We start from the raw sequence: 19,667 nt of genomic DNA, 5'->3' as shown, positions 1-19,667 counted from the left end.
AAGGGACCAGATGAAATGAGGTCCCCTACACTTCTGCCATTTTGCCTCCCCCTAAAAATAAAATCTTTAAAAAAAAATAAAATAAAATCTGTCTGCAAAAGATACTGAGCTTAGAAAATCAATTCCATTCCTGTAGTTGAAAAAAAAATCTGATTACCATTCTATCCTTGTTGTTTGTTGTGGTAATGTTTCCTATCTTGTTTCTAATAGTTAAGTTCTGCCACCAGGCTTCTCCTTTCTAGGATCCCATTATTCCCACTGATATCAAGGAACCAAATTCCATTGCAACATACCTTACCATCATCTTCACCCTACAGAAGACAATCAACACAGAGCTCTTCAAGAATATTTATTTTTACCTTTTACTGAAGTATAACTTGCATAAAGTAAAGTGCAGAGACCGTAAATGCACAACCTGAAAAATGTTCACAAAGTGAGCATAGTAGTGAAACATCCCTCTTCCCAGCCAGGGTTTCCCATGGGTCTAGACCAACCAGAAGCCAGGGAGCAAAGAAGTCCCTTGACTCATTGTACACAGATAATCTTCCCAGGGCAGGAAATGTAATGGAGAAGGGTGGAGTATTGGTTTGAAGGGACAAATAGAAGAAATGTGACACAGAGGCTATTGGATTTGGCAATGAGAAATTCAGTGTAGACTTCCATGTTCAGAAGGATGAAGGAATGAAAATTGTGAATTGCCCTCCCACTTAAAACAACAATATACATTGGATTAAAAGTTGAGTTTTTGGGGGTTTTTTGGCAAGAATTTCTATCTTTTTGTTTGTTTCAGTTGTAGAATTTAGTGATTCATCACTTTCATGCAACATCCAGTGCCCTCCTTAATACCCATCACCCATTTAGCCCATCCCCCTGCCCACCTCCCCTCCAGCAACTCTCATTTTGTTCTATATAGTTAAGAGTCTGTTTTATGGTTTGCCTCTCTCTTTTTCCCACTATGTTCATCTGTTTCATTTCTTAAATTCCACACGAGTAAAATCACATGGTATTTGTCTTTCTCTGACTTATTTCACTTAGCATAATACTCTGTAGCTCCATCCAAGTTGTTGCAAATGTTAAGATTTCATTCTTTTTTGTGGCAATATCCATATTACCACACACATATATATGGAATGTATATATGGAATATTACCATATCTTCTTTATCCATCATCAGCTGATGGACATTTGAGCTCTTTCCATAATTTGGCTATTGTTGATATGCTGCTATAAACATTGGGTATTAAAAATGGTTTAAACATTTCAAATACCTCATTCATCTAGCAAGAAATTTCAGAATGCAGAGGCTAACAATAAAGTGGAATTCAGAATCCCATGATTTTCCATTTTGTAGCCTGTATGGGGAACAGAGAAGAGTAGAAAGACCTAGAGCCAAGAGGTGGGGATTTTAATAGGAGACCCACACATAAAGAGGGAAGAAAACAGATCCTAGGAAAACACCATTAGCAAAATCTCCTATTTAACTCTGTAATTGACAAATCCAACCCACAAGCTATCAAGGTGAACAAGTTTAGTGACTTAACAACTAGTGTTTTCTCAAGGATAATCTGTTAGATTGGTAACTATCTGGTTTACCAGATGAAAGGTTTAGTCATCTTGGGGAAGTTTGTTGTTATGGGAAGTTCATTATTTTCCTATAATTAAAGTTAATCTATCATCTTTTTAATCATAGGCCTTGATTTTCCTCACTACACCAGAACCCTCATAGATAGTATCTTAGTGATGCTTCCTAGTTACAACTTTGCAATGTGTATCAGCAAATTCTCTGATAACTATGAGGTGAAAAAGCTGTGTGCCAGACAATTTCCAAGTATATCTGTGAACTGCAATAAAACATGTGAGTATCTCAGGCTCTGTAGGTCCTTAAAAACAATCTATTCCTTTCCAGGTGTTCACATTTAACATTATATTGTGGAAGATAAACCTGTCCTTCCTCCAGTGGAGATAGTCAGGCTTGCTGTTTTGAATGCTTTTCTGTACCAAAGTTTTTCTTTACCACAATTATTTTCACAGACTGTGGGGAAAAAAGGAAGTCTCAAAATAAAATCTAGGATAAATTTCATGAAGTCACCACCAGATTTAGGATAAGTTATTACTAGTAACTCACATACTATGTGAAAATAGCTTTACATACATTATTTTAAGCCCTCACAACACCCTGCAAGCCAGCCATTATTATCTCAGTTTTATAAAGGAGGAAACTGAACTTCTTACTAAACTGAACATTAAATGAGTTCTCTGGTCCACTAAGCTTTAAGTGTCACACAGGTAAAGAAAGGTAAATTCAAAGCCATATCAAAGTCAGGAAAAAAAATAAAGGCATTCTATTAAATTTTCCATATTTCATATTTCAAATTGATTTTTAAATTGAGAAATAGCAAGCATATTTACTGTGTGTGTGTGTGTGTGATTCATTCTGGAACCAAATAATTTATATGTTGCCACAGAAAGAAAAATATAATCATGTTTGCCTAAATAAGTACAATATATAAGTTCTAGAGAGGAGGGGGGTGGGGGGATGGATGGGTTAGCCTGGTGATGGGTATTAAGGAGGGCACATTCTGCATGGTGCACTGGGTGTTATACGCAAACAATGAATCATGGAACACTACATCAAAAACTAATGATGTAATGTATGGTGATTAACATAACATAATAAAAAAATTTTTTAAAAATAATATGGAAATATCAAATGGATTATATTTTCAGGGTGCCTGGGTGGCTCAGTCGGTTAAGCATCTGCCTTTGACTCAGGTCATGATCCCAGGGTCCTGGGATTGAGCCCCACATTGGGTTCCCTGCTCAGCGAGAAGTCTGCTTCTCCTTCTCCCCCCTTGCTCATGCTCTCTCTCTTGCTATCTCTCTCTCAAATAAAAAATAAAATCTTTTTAAAAATGGATTATATTCTCTTGCAATCCCTGAATAAGAAAAACTGTATCACATTTTAGTTTGCATCATATTTTAACCATAAATTCCTCTCTCTGCTTTTTAAAAATAGCTCTGTTCAGTTATTATTTACATACCACAGTCACCAGTTTTAATTTATTTTACTTATTATTTTTAGGACTCATAAAGCTGTACAGCCATTACCACAAACCAATGTTAGAATATTTCCATCATCTGAAAAATATCCCTCAGGCCTGTTTACAGTTAATTTTCTCTACCACATCCAGCCCCGACATCCTCTGCCTCTATAGGTTTGATATTTCTGTATATTTCATATAAATAGAATCAGTTACATGTATAAGTACATCAGGTGCATGTATCCCTTTGAATCACTATTTTTGTTTCCTTTGGGTAAATACCTAGTATTGCAATTGCACTCTATGTTAACTAAATTTAAATTTAAACAAAACTGGGGGGGTAATCATTCACCACAATCAAGTGGGATTTATTCCTGGGTTGCAAGGGTGGTTCAATATTTGCAAATCAATCAATGTGATACATTATGTTAATAAAAGAAAGGAAAAGAACCATATGATCATGTCACTAGATGCAGAAAAAGCATTTGACAAAATACAACATCCATTCTTGATAAAAACCCTTAACAAAGTAAGGTTACAGGGAACATACCTCAACATAATAAAGACCATATATGAAAAACCCACAGGTAATACCATCCTCAATGAGGAAAAACTGAGAACGTTTCCTCTATGGTCAGGAAGAAGACAAGAATTCCACTCTTTTTTTTTCCTTCCAAGATTTTATTTAAATAGTGTAATATTGGTTTCAGGAGCAGAATTTAGTGATTCATCACTTACATATAACATCCAGTGCTCATCACATGTGCCTTCCTTAATGCCCATCACTCATTTAGCTCATGCTCCCACCCACTTCCGCTCCAGCAACTCTCAGTTTGTTCTCTAATTAAGAGTCTCTAATTGTTTGCCTTCCTCTCTGTTTTTTATTTTATTTTATTTTATTTTTCTTTCCCTTCCCCTATGTTCATCTGTTTTTTTCTTACATTCCATATATGAGTGAAATCATGTGGTATTTTTCTTTCTCTGGCTGGCTTATTTCATTTAGCATAATACACTCTAGTTCCATTCATGTTGTTGCTAATGGCAAGATTTCATTCTTTATGATGGCTGAGTAATATTCCATTCTATATATATACCACATCTTCTTTATCCATTCACAAGTTGATGGACATTTAAGCTCTTTCCATAATTTGGCTATTGTTGATAGTGCTGCTATAAACTTTTGGTTGCATGTGCCCCTTTGAATCAGTATTTTTGTAAAGGATGTCCACTCTTATTCAACATAGTACTGGAAGTCTTAGCCACAGCAATCAGACAACAAAAAGAAATAAAAGGCATCCAAATTGGCAAGGAAGAAGTCAGGCTTTCACTATATGCAGATGACATGATACTGTATATAGAAAATAAAAAAAAAACTCCACCAAAAAACTGCTAGAACTGATATATGAATTCAGAAAAGTTGCAGGATACAAAATCAATGTACAGAAATCTGTTGCATTTCTATAGACCAATAATGAAGTAGCAGAAAGAGAAATTAAGGAATCAGTCCCATTTATAATTGCACAAAAAACAGTAAGATACCTAGGAATAAACCTAATCAAAGAGGTGAAAGACCTGTACTCTGAAAGCTATAAAACACTGATGAAAGAAATTGAAGATGACACAAAGAAATGGAAAGACATTCCATACTCATGGACTAGAAGAACAAATATTGTTTAAATGTCCATACTACCCAAAGCAATCTCCACATTTAATGCAATCCTTATCAAAATACCACCAGCACGTTTCACAAAACTAGAACAAATAATCCTAAAATTTGTATGGAACCACAGAAGATCCCAAATAGCCAAAGCAACCTTGACATTGTTTTCTCAATTTTATTTTGTGTTACTCACTGCTAGCATATGGAAATCCAAATGATTTTTTGTATATACTTAAAATACTATGACTTTTTGGTTTTATATCCTGTATACTGAATTAACTCACTTACTAGTTCTAGTAGTTTCTTGTGGATTCCTTAAGATTTTTCCATATGGAGGATTATGTTGTTTGTGAATACCCTTACTTCTTCCTTCCAAAATCAAGATTTCCTTTATTTTTTTATTATGTTATGTTAGTCCCCATACAGTACATCATTAGTTTTTGATGTAGTGTTCCATGATTCACTATTTATGTATAACACCCAGTGCTCATTACAACACATGCCCTCCTTAATACCCATCACCAGGCTGCCCCATTCCTCCACCCCCCTCCCCTCTGAAACCCTCAGATTGTTTCCCGGAGTCCATAGTCTCTCATGGTTTTCTCCCGCTCTGATTTCTCCCCCTTCAGTTTTCCTTCCTTTCTCCGAATGTCCTCCATGCTATTCCTTATGTTCCACATATAAGTGAAGCCGTATGATAATTGTCTTTCTCTGCTTGACTTATTTTAGTTAGCATAATCCCCTCCAGTTCCATCCATGTCAATGCAAATGGTGGGTATTCATCCTTTCTGATGGCTGAGTAATATTCCATTGTATATATGGACCACATCTTCTTTATCCATTCATCTGTAGAAGGGCATCTCAGCTCCTTCCACAGTTTGGCTATTGTGGACATTGTTGTTATGAACATTGTGGTGCATATGCCCCTTTTTTTCACTACAGCTGTATCTTTGGGGTAAATACCCAGTAGTGCAATTGCTGGGTCATAGGGTAGCTCTATTTTTAACGTCTTGAGGAACCTCCATACTGTTTTCCAAGGTGGCTGTACCAGCTTATATTCCCACCAACAGTGTAAGAGGTTCCCCTTTCTCCACATCCTCTCCAACATTTGTTGTTTCCTGCCTTAATTTTTGCCATTCTAACTGGTGTAAGGCGGTATCTCATTGTGGTTTTGATTTGTATTTCCCTGATGGCTAATGATGTTGAACATTTTTCATGTGCCTGTTAGCCATTTGTATGTCTTTGGAGAAATGTCTGTTCATGTCTTCTGCCCATTTTTTGACTGGATTGTTTTTTTGGTGTTGAGTTTGAGAAGGTCTTTATAGATCTTGGATACCAGCCCTTTATCTGTAATGTCATTTGCAAATATCTTCTCCCATTCCGTGAGTTGCCTCTTAGTTTTGTTGACTGTTTCCTTTACTATGCAGAAGCTTTTTATCTTGATAAAGTCCAAATAGTTCATTTTTGCTTTTGTTTCCCTTGCCTTTGGAGACGTGTCTTGAGAGAAGTTGCTGTGGCCAATGTTGAAGACGTTACTGCCTATGTTCTCCCCTAAGCAAGGGAAACAAAAGTAAAAATAAACTATTGGGACTTCATTAAAATAAAAACTTCTGCACAGGGGTGCCTGGGTGGCTATGTCAGTTAAGCATCCAACTTTGATCTCAGCTCAGATCCTTATCTCAGGGTCATAAGTGCAAGCCCTACATTTAAACCTAATGTTTTTTTAAAAAGAGAGAAAAAGCTTCTGCACAGTGAAGGAAATAATCAACAAAACTAAAAGGCAACCTACAGAGTGGGAGAAGATAATTGTAAATGACAAATCTGATAAAGGGTTAGTATCCCAAATATATAAAGAATTTATAAAACTCAACACCCAAAAAAACAAATGATCCAATTAAAAAATGGACAGAAAACATGAATAGACATTTTTCCAAAGAGGACATCCATATGGCCAACAGACATGAAAAGATACTCAACATCACTGATTATCAGGGAAATGCAAATCAAAATCACAGTGAGATATCACCTCACACCTGTCAGAATGGCTAAAATCAACCACACAAGAATCAACAGGTGTTGGCAAGGACGTGGAGAAAGGGGAACCCTCTTGTGCTGTTGGTGGGAATGCAAACTGGTGCAGCCACTCTTGAGAACAGTATGGAGGTTCTTCAAAAAGTTAAATGGAACTACCTTATGATCCAGCAATGGCACTACTAGATATTTACCCAAAGAATACAAAAATGCTGATTTGATGGGATACATGCATCCCAGTGTTTATAGCAGCATTATCTACAATAGCCAAACTATGGAAAGAGCCCAAATGTCCATCGACTGATGAATGGATAAAGAAGACATGGTATATATATATATGGCTGAGTTATATATGTATGAAATCTTGCCATTTGCAGTGACATGGATGGAGCTAAAGAGTATTGCGCTAAGCAAAATAAGTCAGCCAGAGAAAGGCAAATACCACATGATTTCACGCATATGTGGAATTTAAGAAACAAAACAAAAGAGCATGGGGGGACAAAAGACGGAGGCAAATGAAGAAACAGACTATTAACTATAGAAAACAAAGTGATCATTACCAGAGGGGAGGTGATGGGGGAATGGGTGAAATAAGTGCTGGAGATTAAGGAGTGCAGTTGTGATGAGCACCGGGTGTTGTATGGAAGTGTTGAATCACTATATTGTAGACCTGAAACTAATATTACACTGTATGATAACTAACTGGAATTTTTTAATCTATATTTTCTTTTTAAAAAGTTGTTATAAAATATAATTTTGAAAAAAATTATTCTGATTTCCAGTCACTGACATAAAGCTAATATAGTTATTTTATTCTCTTTTATAATTATAAGTCCTATCTACTTTCTCCTTCCTAATATAGTATACTTGGGGGGGAGGGGTTCCCTTATTTTTTCTTACTCTTGCTTACCAAAGGCTTATATAATATACATCATTTTCAGGAATCAGCCTTTGTTTTTATTCTTCCTTTTAACTCTTTTTAAATTTCTATTTTGTTAATTGCAGCATTTTTAACTTTCTTGTCCTCTTTCAAATTTCTAAGTGAATATTTACCTCTCCTTTTTCTTTTTAGAATAAAGTCTTGACAAAGGTATACATCTAATTAGGTTATTTATATGTAACTTAATATTTTAGTTTAAGTTTTAAAATTTCTATTTTGTTCATTTCAGATATTCTTTGTATAATTTGTTCCTGCCTTTGCTTTACTTAGTGTTATTGCATATGGTCACAGTATTTGGCAGTTATACTATAACACTATATTACAAAATGAAAAGACAACCCAGAAAATGGGAGAAAATGTTCCCAAACCATATATCAGATAAGAGGTTAATATTCAAAATATATAAGGAATGCAGTCAACTTAATAACAAAAACGATCCAATTTAAAAAGGGGCAGAGAACCATGGGGGGGGGAAGGGAAAACTGAATGGGAAGAAATCAGAGAAGAAAACAAACTATGAGAGACTCTGGACTCCAGGAAACAAACTGAGGGTTGCGGGGGGTGGGGGGTAACTAAGTGATGGGTATTAAGGAGGGCACGTGTTGTGATGAGCACTGGGTGTTGTGCACAACTAATGAATCATTGAACACTACATCAAAAACTAATGATGTACTATATGTTGGCTGATTGAACATAAAAAAAAAAGAAAAAATAATAAAAATGGGCAGAAGAACTATATAGACATCTTGTAAAAAGGACATCAAAATGGCCAACAGGCACATGAGTAGATGCTCAACATCAGTAATCATCAGAGAAATGCAAATCAAAATCACAATGAGATATCACTTCCTTAGATATCTATACCTATTAAATATCTGATACATATCTAGATATCTAATACCTATTAGAATGGCTGTTATCAAGAAGACAGGAGAAGACAGGTGCTGGCGAGGATGTGGTGAAAAGGGAACATTTATACACTGTTGATGGAAATTTAAATTAGCCCAACCACTATGGAAAAGAATATAGAGGTTCCTCAAAAAGCTAAAAATAGATCTACCATATGATCTAGCAATTCCAATTCTAGGTAGATGCCCAAAGGAAATGAAATCAGGATTTTGACAAGCTATATCCACTTCCATGCATATATCACAGCATTATTCACAATAGCCAAGATATGGAAACAACCCAAATGCCCATCAGTGGATGAAGGGGTAGAAAAAGATATGGTACATAAACACGATGGAATGTTATTCAGCCATGGAAACAGAAGATATTCTTCCATTTGAGACAACATGGGTGGAACAAGCACATTATGCTAAGCAAGATTAGTCAGACCGAAACAAGTACTCTATGGTATCACTTATATGTAGAATCTAAAAAACTTAAACCTGTAAAAAAACAAGGGTAAAATGTTGGTTACCTGGGAATGGAGGACAGTTGCTAAGAGGAATGGTGTTTAAGGTTACAAACTTGTAATGAGTACTAAATAAGCCATAAAGCTCTAATGTACAATATAATGAATACAGATAATAATATTGTACTATAATTATGTAATGTGATCAATATCACTACATCGGCAATCACGTTGCAATATATAAATTTTTTTAAGTAGCATGCTATACACCTTAAACTTACACAATGTTACATGTCAAATATATTCAATAAGAAATGCTTGTGACACAATGAGACATCACTTCATACCCACTTGGATGGCTATAATCAGAAAATGAAAAGTATCAAAGATTTGGTGAGAATGTGGAGAAATTCTTACTCTTGTATATTGCTGGTATGAATGTAAAATGTTGCAGCTGCTGTGGAAAATGGTTTGGTGGTTCCTCAGAAAGTTAAATATAGAATTACCATATGACCCAACAATTCCATTCCTGAATATATATCCAAAAGAATTGAAAATAAGTATTTAAACAAGAACTTGCACACAAATGCTCATAGCAGCATTATTCATAATAGTTTTTTCCCATAAAAAGTGGGGGAAACAATCCAGATGTTCATCCTCTGATAAGTGGATAACAAAATTGTGTATCCATACAACGGAATAATATTCAACAATAAAGAGAAATGAATTACAGACACATGTTACAACATGGATGAGCCTTCAAAACATTATGCTAAGTGAGAGGAGCAAGACACAAAAGACCACTTACTGTATGATTCCATTTATATAAAATGTCCAAAATAGGCAAATCCATAGAGACCGTAGATTAATGGTTACCAGTGGCTAGGGGGAGGGGGTTAATAATGACTGGTTCATAGATACTGGGTTTTCTCTTGGGGTAATGAAAATGTTATGGATCTAGGTAGTGGTAATTGTTGCACAACATTGTGAATGTATTAAGTGTCATTGAATTGTACACTTTAAAAAGGTAAATTTTATGTGTATTTTGTTACAATAAAACAAATTGCATTTCTGCATATTGGCACATATCAGAAAACACAATTTTATTTTATCAGAATAAAAAGAGAGTGATTTATCTCACATCTCAGAGATGTCTGCTATTTGCATATCTAGAATTCAGCTGTTTGTATTAGCTAATTTTCTCTGTAGTAAGGCCAAAAACTATAAGCTATTGTCCGTTTACATTTAAACTATTTGTTGTTTTCTTCCTTAAGATTATTTTCATTTATTCTTTTCCTACTTAAAACTTTTACCTATTTATAGATTAAAGGTTTTTCTCACTTTAAAGGACTTCAATTATTTGACATGGCCTACAATAATAGTTAGATATGCCACAAATACCTTTATTTTGTTTGCTTTCTTGAATTACTAAACATTGTGTTCATGGAGGCTCAGCCTTTAAAATTCATTGAGTATGTGGTAGTGTTGTCCTGGTAAAAACTAGAGGAAAAACTAGGGGAAAAAATCACTGGCAGAAGAACTTTTATAAAAAAAGATAAATTAATAAAATATTAAGATAATTATTTTCCATATTCTATACTTCCTAAAATCTAATTTAAAATTCATTTGACCCTGTGTTTCTTAACTTGGTGTCATCTTAGACTATGTATCGTTTTTAAAGTAAGGCTATCTCTCTTTTATCATCCTCAGCTGTGGAGAACAGTGTCTATAATTTTGGAACACATGGGATTGCAAAATTTTTGATTGCATTGGCTGTCTTGGGCTTATTTTATCTCCTTTTGCTTTTGTGTCTGGAGACTACATCCTGGAGCCTGCAAAACTTTCTCTCTCATAAAATTTTATCTAAAGTCTACAACCTACTCATAAAAGGCAGGAAGGTGAGTAACTAACATAGACTTTAAATACAACTCAAAGAAAGCTCACTATTAGGCCAAAATGTATGAATCTACATATTCCTACCTCTATTACTTGATAAAGAAAATATCACACAATTATGTCAAGATCTAACTGAAACTAATTTGAATCATAGGTCTCATTTTAGTTGGATTGACTATGATAGAAAGCACTGCCTTATGCACATACTGTCTGAGATGTATTTGGTTGTAATTATGGAATTGACTTTTTAAAAACTATGTAGTGATGGGTATTAAGGAGGGCATGTGTTGAGATGAGCACTGGTTGTTATATGCAACTAATGAATCGTTGAACACTACAACAAAAACTTACAATATACTATATGATGGCTAACTGAACATAATGAAAAATAAAAATACATAAATAAAAATAAAAACTATGAGGTGGAGTGCCTGGGTGGCTTAGCTGGTTAAGTGTCTGGCTTGATTTCAGCTCAGGTCACGATCTCATGGTTGTGGGATCGAGCCCCATGCCAGGCTCCACACTCAGCAAGGAATCTGCTTGAGATTCTCTCTCTCTCTCCTCTCCCTCTGCCCCTTCCCCCACTTGCTCTCTCTCTCCCTCAAATAAATAAATCTTTAAAAAGAAAACAAACAAAAAACAATGTAGTATTGTAGGGCTTCATGGCTTCTACCAGTCAGATTATTAATTATTGCTTTACTTAACTCTCATGATTTCACATAATCTTGGAGTTTTGCTTAGGATTTTAAAAATTATTTTAATGGTACATCCATTCGGTTACTGAATTCCCTTCCAGTCTGTATTTGAACTTCTTGAGGCAGGAAACCACTATATCTTTCTCTTTGTAATTTCATTCATCCCAGTTCTGTCCCTGGGTTCTATTCTGGGGTGGCTCTAGATCTTGGCCATAAATATCTCTGAGCCTGCATATCTTTACTATTTCACAAGGAAGGATATTTTGAGGCCATATGGCCTCTTCCACTACCTGGAATTTTGATTAGGATGAGAAAAAGTCACAATTATCTATGAGAATTAAAAGATACTGTTTTCCAAAATGGCTGCACCAGTTTGCATTCCCACCAACAGTGCAAGAGGGTTCCCCTTTCTCCACATCCTCGCCAACACCTGTTGTTTCTTGTGTTGTTGATTTTAGCCATTCTGACAGGTCTGATAACATCTCATTGTAGTTTTGATTTGTGTTTCCCTGATAATCAGTGATGTTGAGCATCCTTTCATGTGTCTGTTGGCCATCCGGATGTCTTCTTTGGAAAAATGTCTATTCATGTTTTCTGTCTATTTTTTTAATTGGATCATTCATTTTTTGGGTGTTGAGTTTTCTAAGTTCCTTATATATTTGGGATACTAACCCCTTATCAGATATATCATTTCTGGGGCACCTGGGTGGCTCAGTCAGTCAAGCATCCAACTCTTGATTTGGGCTCAAGGTCTGAGATCAAGCCCTGTGTCAGGCTCCATGCACAGCGTGGAGACTGCTTAAGATTCTCTCTCTCCAGGGGTACTTGGATGGCTCAGTTGGTTGAATGTCTGACTCTTGGTTTTGGCTCGGGTCATGATCTCAGGTCATGGGAATCAAGCCCTGCATTGGGCTCACACTCAGTGTGGAGTCAGCTTGGGATTCCTCCCCCCTCCCTCTCCCTCTCCCTTTATTCCTCCCCCTACTCACACTCTCTCTCTAAAATAAGTAAATAAAATTTAAAAGATTCTCTCTCTCTCTCTCTCTCTCTCTGCCCCTCCCCTCCTCACATACACTCTCTCTTTAAAAAAATGTCATTTTCATTTCATTTCATATCTTCTCCCACTCCATAGGTTGCCTTTTAGTTTTGTTGATTGTTTCCTTCACTGTGCAGAACCTTTTTATTTTGATGAAATCCTAATAGTTTGTTTTTGCTTTTATTTTCCTTGCCTCAGGAGACATATCTAGAAGGAAGTTGCTATAGCCAATGTCAAAGAGGTTACTGCCTGTATTCTCCCCTAGGATTTTTATGGTTTCCTATCTCACCTTTAGGTTTTTGATCCATTTTGAATTTATTTTTGTGTGTGGTGTAAGAAAGTGGTCCAGTTTCATTCTTTTGCATGTTGCTGTCCAGCTTTCCCAACACCATTTGTTGAAGAGACTGTCTTTTTCCTATTGGATATTCTTTCCTGCTTTGTCAAACATTAACTGACCGTATAGTTGTGGGCTCATTTCTGGATTTTCTATTCTGTTCCATTGATCTATGTATCTATTTTTGTGCTAGTACCTTACTGTTTGGATCACTATAGCTTTGTAATATAACTTGAAGTATGGAATTATGATGCCTCCAGCTTTGCTTTGCTTTTTCAAGGCTGCTTTGGCTATTCAGGGTCTTTTGTGGTTCCATACAAATTTTAGCTCTGCGAAAAATGCTGTTAGCATTTAGATAAGGATTACACTGAATGTGTAGATTGCTTTGGGTAATAATGGGCATTTTAACAATATTTGTTCTTCTAATCCATGAGCATGGAATGTCTTTCCATTTCTTTATGTCATCTTCAATTTCTTTCATCAGTGTTTTATAGTTTTCAGAGTACAGATCTTTTACTTCTTTGGTTAGGTTTATTCCTAAGTATCTTGGGTTTTTTGTGCAATTGTAAATGAGATTGATTCCTTAATTTCTCTTTCCACTGCTTCATTACTAGTGTATAAAAATATAACAGGGGCGCCTGGGTGGCTCAGTCGTTAAGCGTCTGCCTTCGGCTCAGGTCATGATCCCAGGGTCCTGGGATCGAGCCCCGCATCGGGCTCCCTGCTCAGCGGGGAGTCTGCTTCTCCCTCTCCCCCTGCTTGTGTTCCCTCTTTCGCTGTGTCTCTCTCTGTCAAATAAATAAATAAAAATCTTTAAAAAAAAAATATAACAGATTTCTGTATGTTGACTTTATATCCTGCAACTTTACTAACTTCATGTATCAATTCTAATAATTTTTTTTTTTTTTTTGGTGGAGTCTTTCTACATTGTTTTCTACATTGAGGATCATGTTGTCTGAAATGAAGTTTGACTTCTTCCTTGCTGATTTGGATACCTTTTATTTTTGTTGTTGTTGTTGTTGTCTGATTGCCACGGCTAGGACTTCCAGTACTATGTTAAATAACAGTGATGAGAGTGGACATCCCTGTCTTGTTCCTGACCATAGAGGAAAATCTCTCAGTTTCACCCCCACTGAGGATATTAGCTGTGGGTTTTTCATAGATGGCCTTTATTATGTTGAGGTATGTTCCCTATAATTCTACTTTGTTGAGAGTTTTTATCATGAGTGAATGTTGTACTTTGTCAGGGCTTTTTCTAAATCTAGTGAAATGATCATATGGTTCTTAGCCCAGATACCCCTGCAATGAAGTTGTTGCCTCTAGCTTTTGGGAGTACTATCTTTAGACAACCTTCGGTGGTCATTATCTTTATGGATTGCTTCATCTACAAAAAGTCTTGTCTCCCAAGGTGACACTTCTTACCAGATGGCCAGCATCCAATCACTTACAGATACAAGAGTAAAATGTTTGGTGTTCTCAATGCCTCTCAAACAACTTCAAGGCTTCCCACGGGGTCAACTGAGGATATCATTTGACCTTCATCACAGCTTGACTTCTTCTGCCTACTCCTGATTCCTTCCTCTCCTTTACACAGGTTTTGGTCCCAAGGGAACTCTACGTGCAAGTTAGTTCCAGGAGAGTTCTAAGAAAGTATATAATAAGATGGGGTTTTAGGACTAGATCATTCCCCACTCAGCTGTCAATGAGGTCCATGTTACTGGTAGCAAAGGAAACACATATTTCCTCTGACACAAAGTAGTAGTCTAGTTGCTAAAATTTTCACCAGTGCTGAATTGGGATGATATATCAAGAGAATGCACTGATTGATGGGTATATCAAAGAATCAAGAAATATGGGGAAAATAGCACCCGTTAGAACAATGGAATTGTGAGACTATTGCTAAGCTCATTGCTTTATAAAATAAAATGCCAAGAGTTATTAGTAGGAGACTGAAAGCCAAGTGTGAAAGTGAAAGGGCTTCCTTGGTCGCATATAATGGAGCTCTTGTTTCCTTCAGTGGAAGGGCTGAGAAAAGTGAGTACTGGGAGCAAGGTCCAATTTTCAGATTTTATGAGCTCCAGGAAGGTCAAATTCTCAACCAAGGCAGATCTGCTATTCCAAGATCACAGCCCTTATTAGAAAATAATGGGACTCCAATACATGGAATAGGGACATCTGAGTTAATGACCCAAAAATCTTAAATTCCCAGATTCCCCTGAACCCTCAGAGTCTAAAGAAGTGGCACACTCCTCTCTCTTAAGAATCCACACTCCCGGGCGCCTGGGTGGCTCAGTTGGTTAAGCGACTGCCTTCGGCTCAGGTCATGATCCTGGAGTCCCTGGATCGAGTCCCGCATCGGGCTCCCTGCTCGGCAGGGAGCCTGCTTCTCCCTCTGACCCTCCCCTCTCTCATGTGCTCTCTCTCATTCTCTCTCAAATAAATAAATAAAATCTTTAAAAAAAAAAAAAAAAAAAGAATCCACACTCCCTTCTCAGGTGAAGAAAATATGGAGGTCTCCCCTGCAAAACAGCATGTGCTCATTCACAGCTTTCATAATCTACCAAATACTCCCTCACTAATCAGTAGAACACAAAGACAGAAAATCAGTGAAGAACTGTAAGACACTATCTACCAACTAGATCTAGTTGACATTTATAGAACACACCCCATAATAATAGTGCACATGGAACCATCACCCAAAATACACCATTCACAATTTTAAAAGAATTGAAATAATGCAGTGTTTTCTGATCATCATGAAATTCGACTATGAATGAATAACAGAAATATAATGGGAAAACCCCTGTAGACATTGGGAAATTAAGCAACACACATCTCTGGAACCCATTCATCAAAGAGGAAATTGCAGAGGAAATTAAGAAATATTTTGAATTGAATGAAAATGAAAACACAACAGATCAAAATTTGTGGGATGTGACTAAAGCTGTGTTTTAATGGAAATTTAAAGTATTAAATGCTTATATTATTAATGAAAAAAGGTCCCATCTTATTTTATTTTTCTTTCCCTTCCTCTATGTTCATCTGTTTTGTTTCTTAAATTCCACATACAAATGAAATCATATGGTATTTGTCTTCCTGACTGACTTATTTCACTTAGCATAATACCCTCTAGTTCCATCTACATCATTGCAAATGGCAAGATTTCGTTCTTTTTGATGGCTGAGTGATATTTCATTGTATATATATACCACATCTTTATCCATTCATCTGTTGATGGACATATGGGGTCCTTCCATATTTTGGCTATTGTGGACATTGCCGCTATAAACATTGGAGTGCAGGTGCCCCTTCAAATCACTGTTTGTATCCTTTGGATAAATACCTAGTAGTGCAATTGCTCGGTCATAGGATAGCTCTATTTTTAAGTTTTTGAGGAACCTCCATACTGTCTTCCAGACTGGCTGCAACAGTTTGCATTCCCCTCAACAGTGTAAGAGGGTTCCCCTTTCTCCGCATCCTTGCCAACATCTGTTGTTTCCTGAGTTGTTAATTTTAGCCATTCTGAGAGGGAGGCAAACCATAAGAGATGCTGAACTCTAGGAAATAAACTGAGGATTGCTGGAGGGGAGGTGGTTGGGGGGAAGGGATAATTGGGTGATGGGTATTAAGGAGGGCACTAGATGTAATGAGCACCAGGTGTTATATGCAACTGATGAATCACTAAATTCTACCTCTGAAACTAAAAAAAAAAAGAAAGAAAGAAAGAAAGAAATATTCCCAGGTTAATAATTGAAACTTCCACCTCAATAAGCAAAAGAAGCAAAATATACTCAGAGCAGGCAGAAGTAAATAAAAATAAAAGAAATAAAACTGAAAACAGAAAAGCAGTTGAGAAAAATGAATGCAACCAAAAACTAATTAAAAAAAAAAGATTATAATTGATAAGCCTATAGCCAGAGTAATCATGAAATAGAAACATATTACCAATATGAGGACAAATGAAGGGTTATCACTATGGATACCACAGAAATTAAAATCCAGTCTATCTCATAAATTTGTAACCTTAGATGAAATAGAACAATTCCTAGAAAGACACAAACTATCAAAACTCACTCAAGAATAAACTAAATAGTTTTATTTCAAGTAAAGACATCATATACATAGTATAAAACCTCCAAAAAAGAAAACGCTAAGCCTGTATAATTTCACTTATGAATTCTACCAAAAAATTAAAGAAGAAATAGCATCAATTCTGCATTATTTCTTCCAGAAAGTAGAAGTGAGAACATTTTCCAATTCATTTTGTGAAACCATCATTACCCTAATACAGAAATGGAGAAATTATAAGAAACCAATATCCCTCAAGAACACAGACACACAAATTCTCAACAAAATATTCATAATAGAACCCAAGAATATATGGGAGGAATAATACACCATGAACAAGTGGGGTTTATTCCATGAATGTAAAGCTAGTTTAATATTTGAAAATTAATATTACCCACAATGTTAATCATCGCTTCTCGGCCTTTTGGCTAAGATCAAGTGTAATAATCTCAAGAAGAAAAACCACATGTTCATACCAATTATTGCAAAAAAAACACTTGATAACATTCAACATCCATTTGTGATTTTTCAAAAAACTGCTAACCAAGAAAATAAAGGAAACATTTCAACCTGATAAGTGGCATCCACTTATATAGTCTACAGCAAACATAATGATGAAAGAGTGAATGTTTTCCCCCTAAGATCGAAAGCAGTGCAAGGATGTTCACTCTTACTATACATCCAATTTATCTAGACTGGAAAAGAAAAGAACACTTAAAGCAGCTCTCTTCTCACTCTTCTGACTAGCATGTTTACTGAGCTAAATATATTCTCCTGCTCCATTCCTCCTTAATGAAGTACTGTTAAATGAGTACTTGTTGCAAAAATAGACAATTCAAAATAACAAAGTTGTGCTCAAACACTACAAATTACTATTCACAAAACATGTCCTGTTGGTTCATTCCTACTTATCTCTCAATCAGCTCCCACTGCTGATAGCAGCTTTCTTCCTTCCCCACCCTACCTTCACTCTTTCAATAAATCCTTATTTATTCTTCAAGCTCTGACTTTGCCTATCAAGGGTATTTCCTTCAAAAAAGAAAGAATTCATTCCTTTTTTTTTAACTTGGATCTCATGGTGTCTTCAACATATTTTATTTGTAACAAATCACACTAGACAACAATTAATAGTACCAGTGTGGCTTTTGTTTTCCATGAAGTGCTCATGTTATTGGCAAGAACATACTGCTTACTCACAGCTGTGGAAAAACTTGCTCTTGACTATGATTTCCAAATCTAAGCAAGTCAAGAATAAACTTGTGCATGAGAGTTCAGGAAATTGGTAGAAAGGCTCTTGGAAATCATGCAAACATTTTCTGACATCTTTGATATTACTTCCTTGGGTCAGCATTCAAAAGGTCACTCAGTTTAAACCAGATATCTAAAGTATATTCTTATCTGTGATTCTTGTCTTAAAAATATAGTCTACAGTGTCCTGTCAAACAATCAAGGACTATGAGGATGAAGATATAAAAAATGAAGAAAATAGAGCCCTGATACTGCCTCCCAAGTTAAGGAATACCCCACTCATTCTGAAAGAACTTACAAAGGTAACATCATTCAATAATCAACATTGCCCTGAACTGTAGCCCACAATTCCTGGCAAGAATTTATTGGTAGTACAACTAATCTATTGGAGTTCTATGGGACCTGTGTATATCTGGTAAAATAGAAGGCTGAGAGTGGAAGGGTGAAACTGTCACAGGTACCAGTCTACAGGGGTTTCAGGTTATGGTTGTAGTTGGCCCATAATCAGTGCTCCAGTACACTGTGGGGTTTTTTTTTTCTTATTTTCTCAGGTTTATTATAAGTGTCCAGTTGTAAAGGCTGTAAGAAATATCTCCCTTGTAGTCCAGAAATCTGAGTGCTTTGGATTACTTGGATTAAATGGAGCTGGGAAAACCACTACATTCAAAATATTGACTGGAGAGGAGACCACAACATCTGGAGCTGTGTTGATTGATGGCTTTAACATTACCAAAAATATCAGAAAGGTATTTCTGTTACTAATCACTGAGTTGTTACCCTAAGGGAGGAGGCAACTGGGCAAGTGGGTGGGGGACATGAAAGGGAAGCTGGAAGCACTAATATATATATTCTTTCCTCAAAAGTAACAGAATCCAGGGACAGCAATAGTCATGATAACATATTGAGTTTGGGAAAAGGCAATTATTCTTTCTGTTTGAAACAAAGTCTGAGTATCTTTAGTGGGCCAAACTAGAAACAGGAAGAGCAGTTATTTCACTTAAACTGCTATGACACAGTTAAGAGTTTGGTATGAAACAATTATTAGAAAAAGTAGTTGTGAGCGTTATTAAGAAAGTCGAATTGAAGAGAAAGACATGTATCATATGACCTCACTGATATGAGGAATTCTTAATCTCAGGAAACAAACTGAGGGTTGCTGGAGTGGTGGGGGGTGGGAGGGATGGGGCGGCTGGGTGATAGACATTGGGGAGGGTATGTGCTATGATGAGCGCAGTGAATTGTGCAAGACTGTTGAATCACAGATCTGTACCTCTGAAACAAATAATACATTATATGTTAAAAAAGAAGAAGAAGAAGATAGCAGGAGGGGAAGAATGAAGGGGGGAAATTGGAGGGGGAGA

The 19,667-nt window shown here is 36.2% G+C and overlaps 1 protein-coding gene and 1 pseudogene across 1 annotated transcript in view; both read left to right on the top strand.

Annotated features, from left to right (window-relative positions):
- LOC118549013 (phospholipid-transporting ATPase ABCA3-like) overlaps positions 1-19,667 on the top strand; it is a 191,444-nt gene that overhangs the window by 139,690 nt on the left and 32,087 nt on the right. Inside the window, exons 22-25 of the mRNA XM_036113189.2 lie at positions 1,691-1,855; positions 10,740-10,927; positions 18,483-18,608; positions 18,858-19,052. Coding sequence (XP_035969082.2) covers positions 1,691-1,855; positions 10,740-10,927; positions 18,483-18,608; positions 18,858-19,052 — 674 coding nt within the window. The remainder of the gene's footprint in view (positions 1-1,690; positions 1,856-10,739; positions 10,928-18,482; positions 18,609-18,857; positions 19,053-19,667) is intronic.
- On the top strand, positions 17,467-17,557 carry LOC118549015 (U2 spliceosomal RNA; annotated as a pseudogene).

The sequence above is a fragment of the Halichoerus grypus genome, chromosome 6, assembly GCF_964656455.1.
Source record: "Halichoerus grypus chromosome 6, mHalGry1.hap1.1, whole genome shotgun sequence".
NCBI classification, from domain to species: Eukaryota; Metazoa; Chordata; class Mammalia; order Carnivora; family Phocidae; genus Halichoerus; species Halichoerus grypus.
The sequence above is the reverse complement of the archived record's forward strand: the minus strand, read 5'-3'. Positions and strand labels throughout refer to the sequence as shown.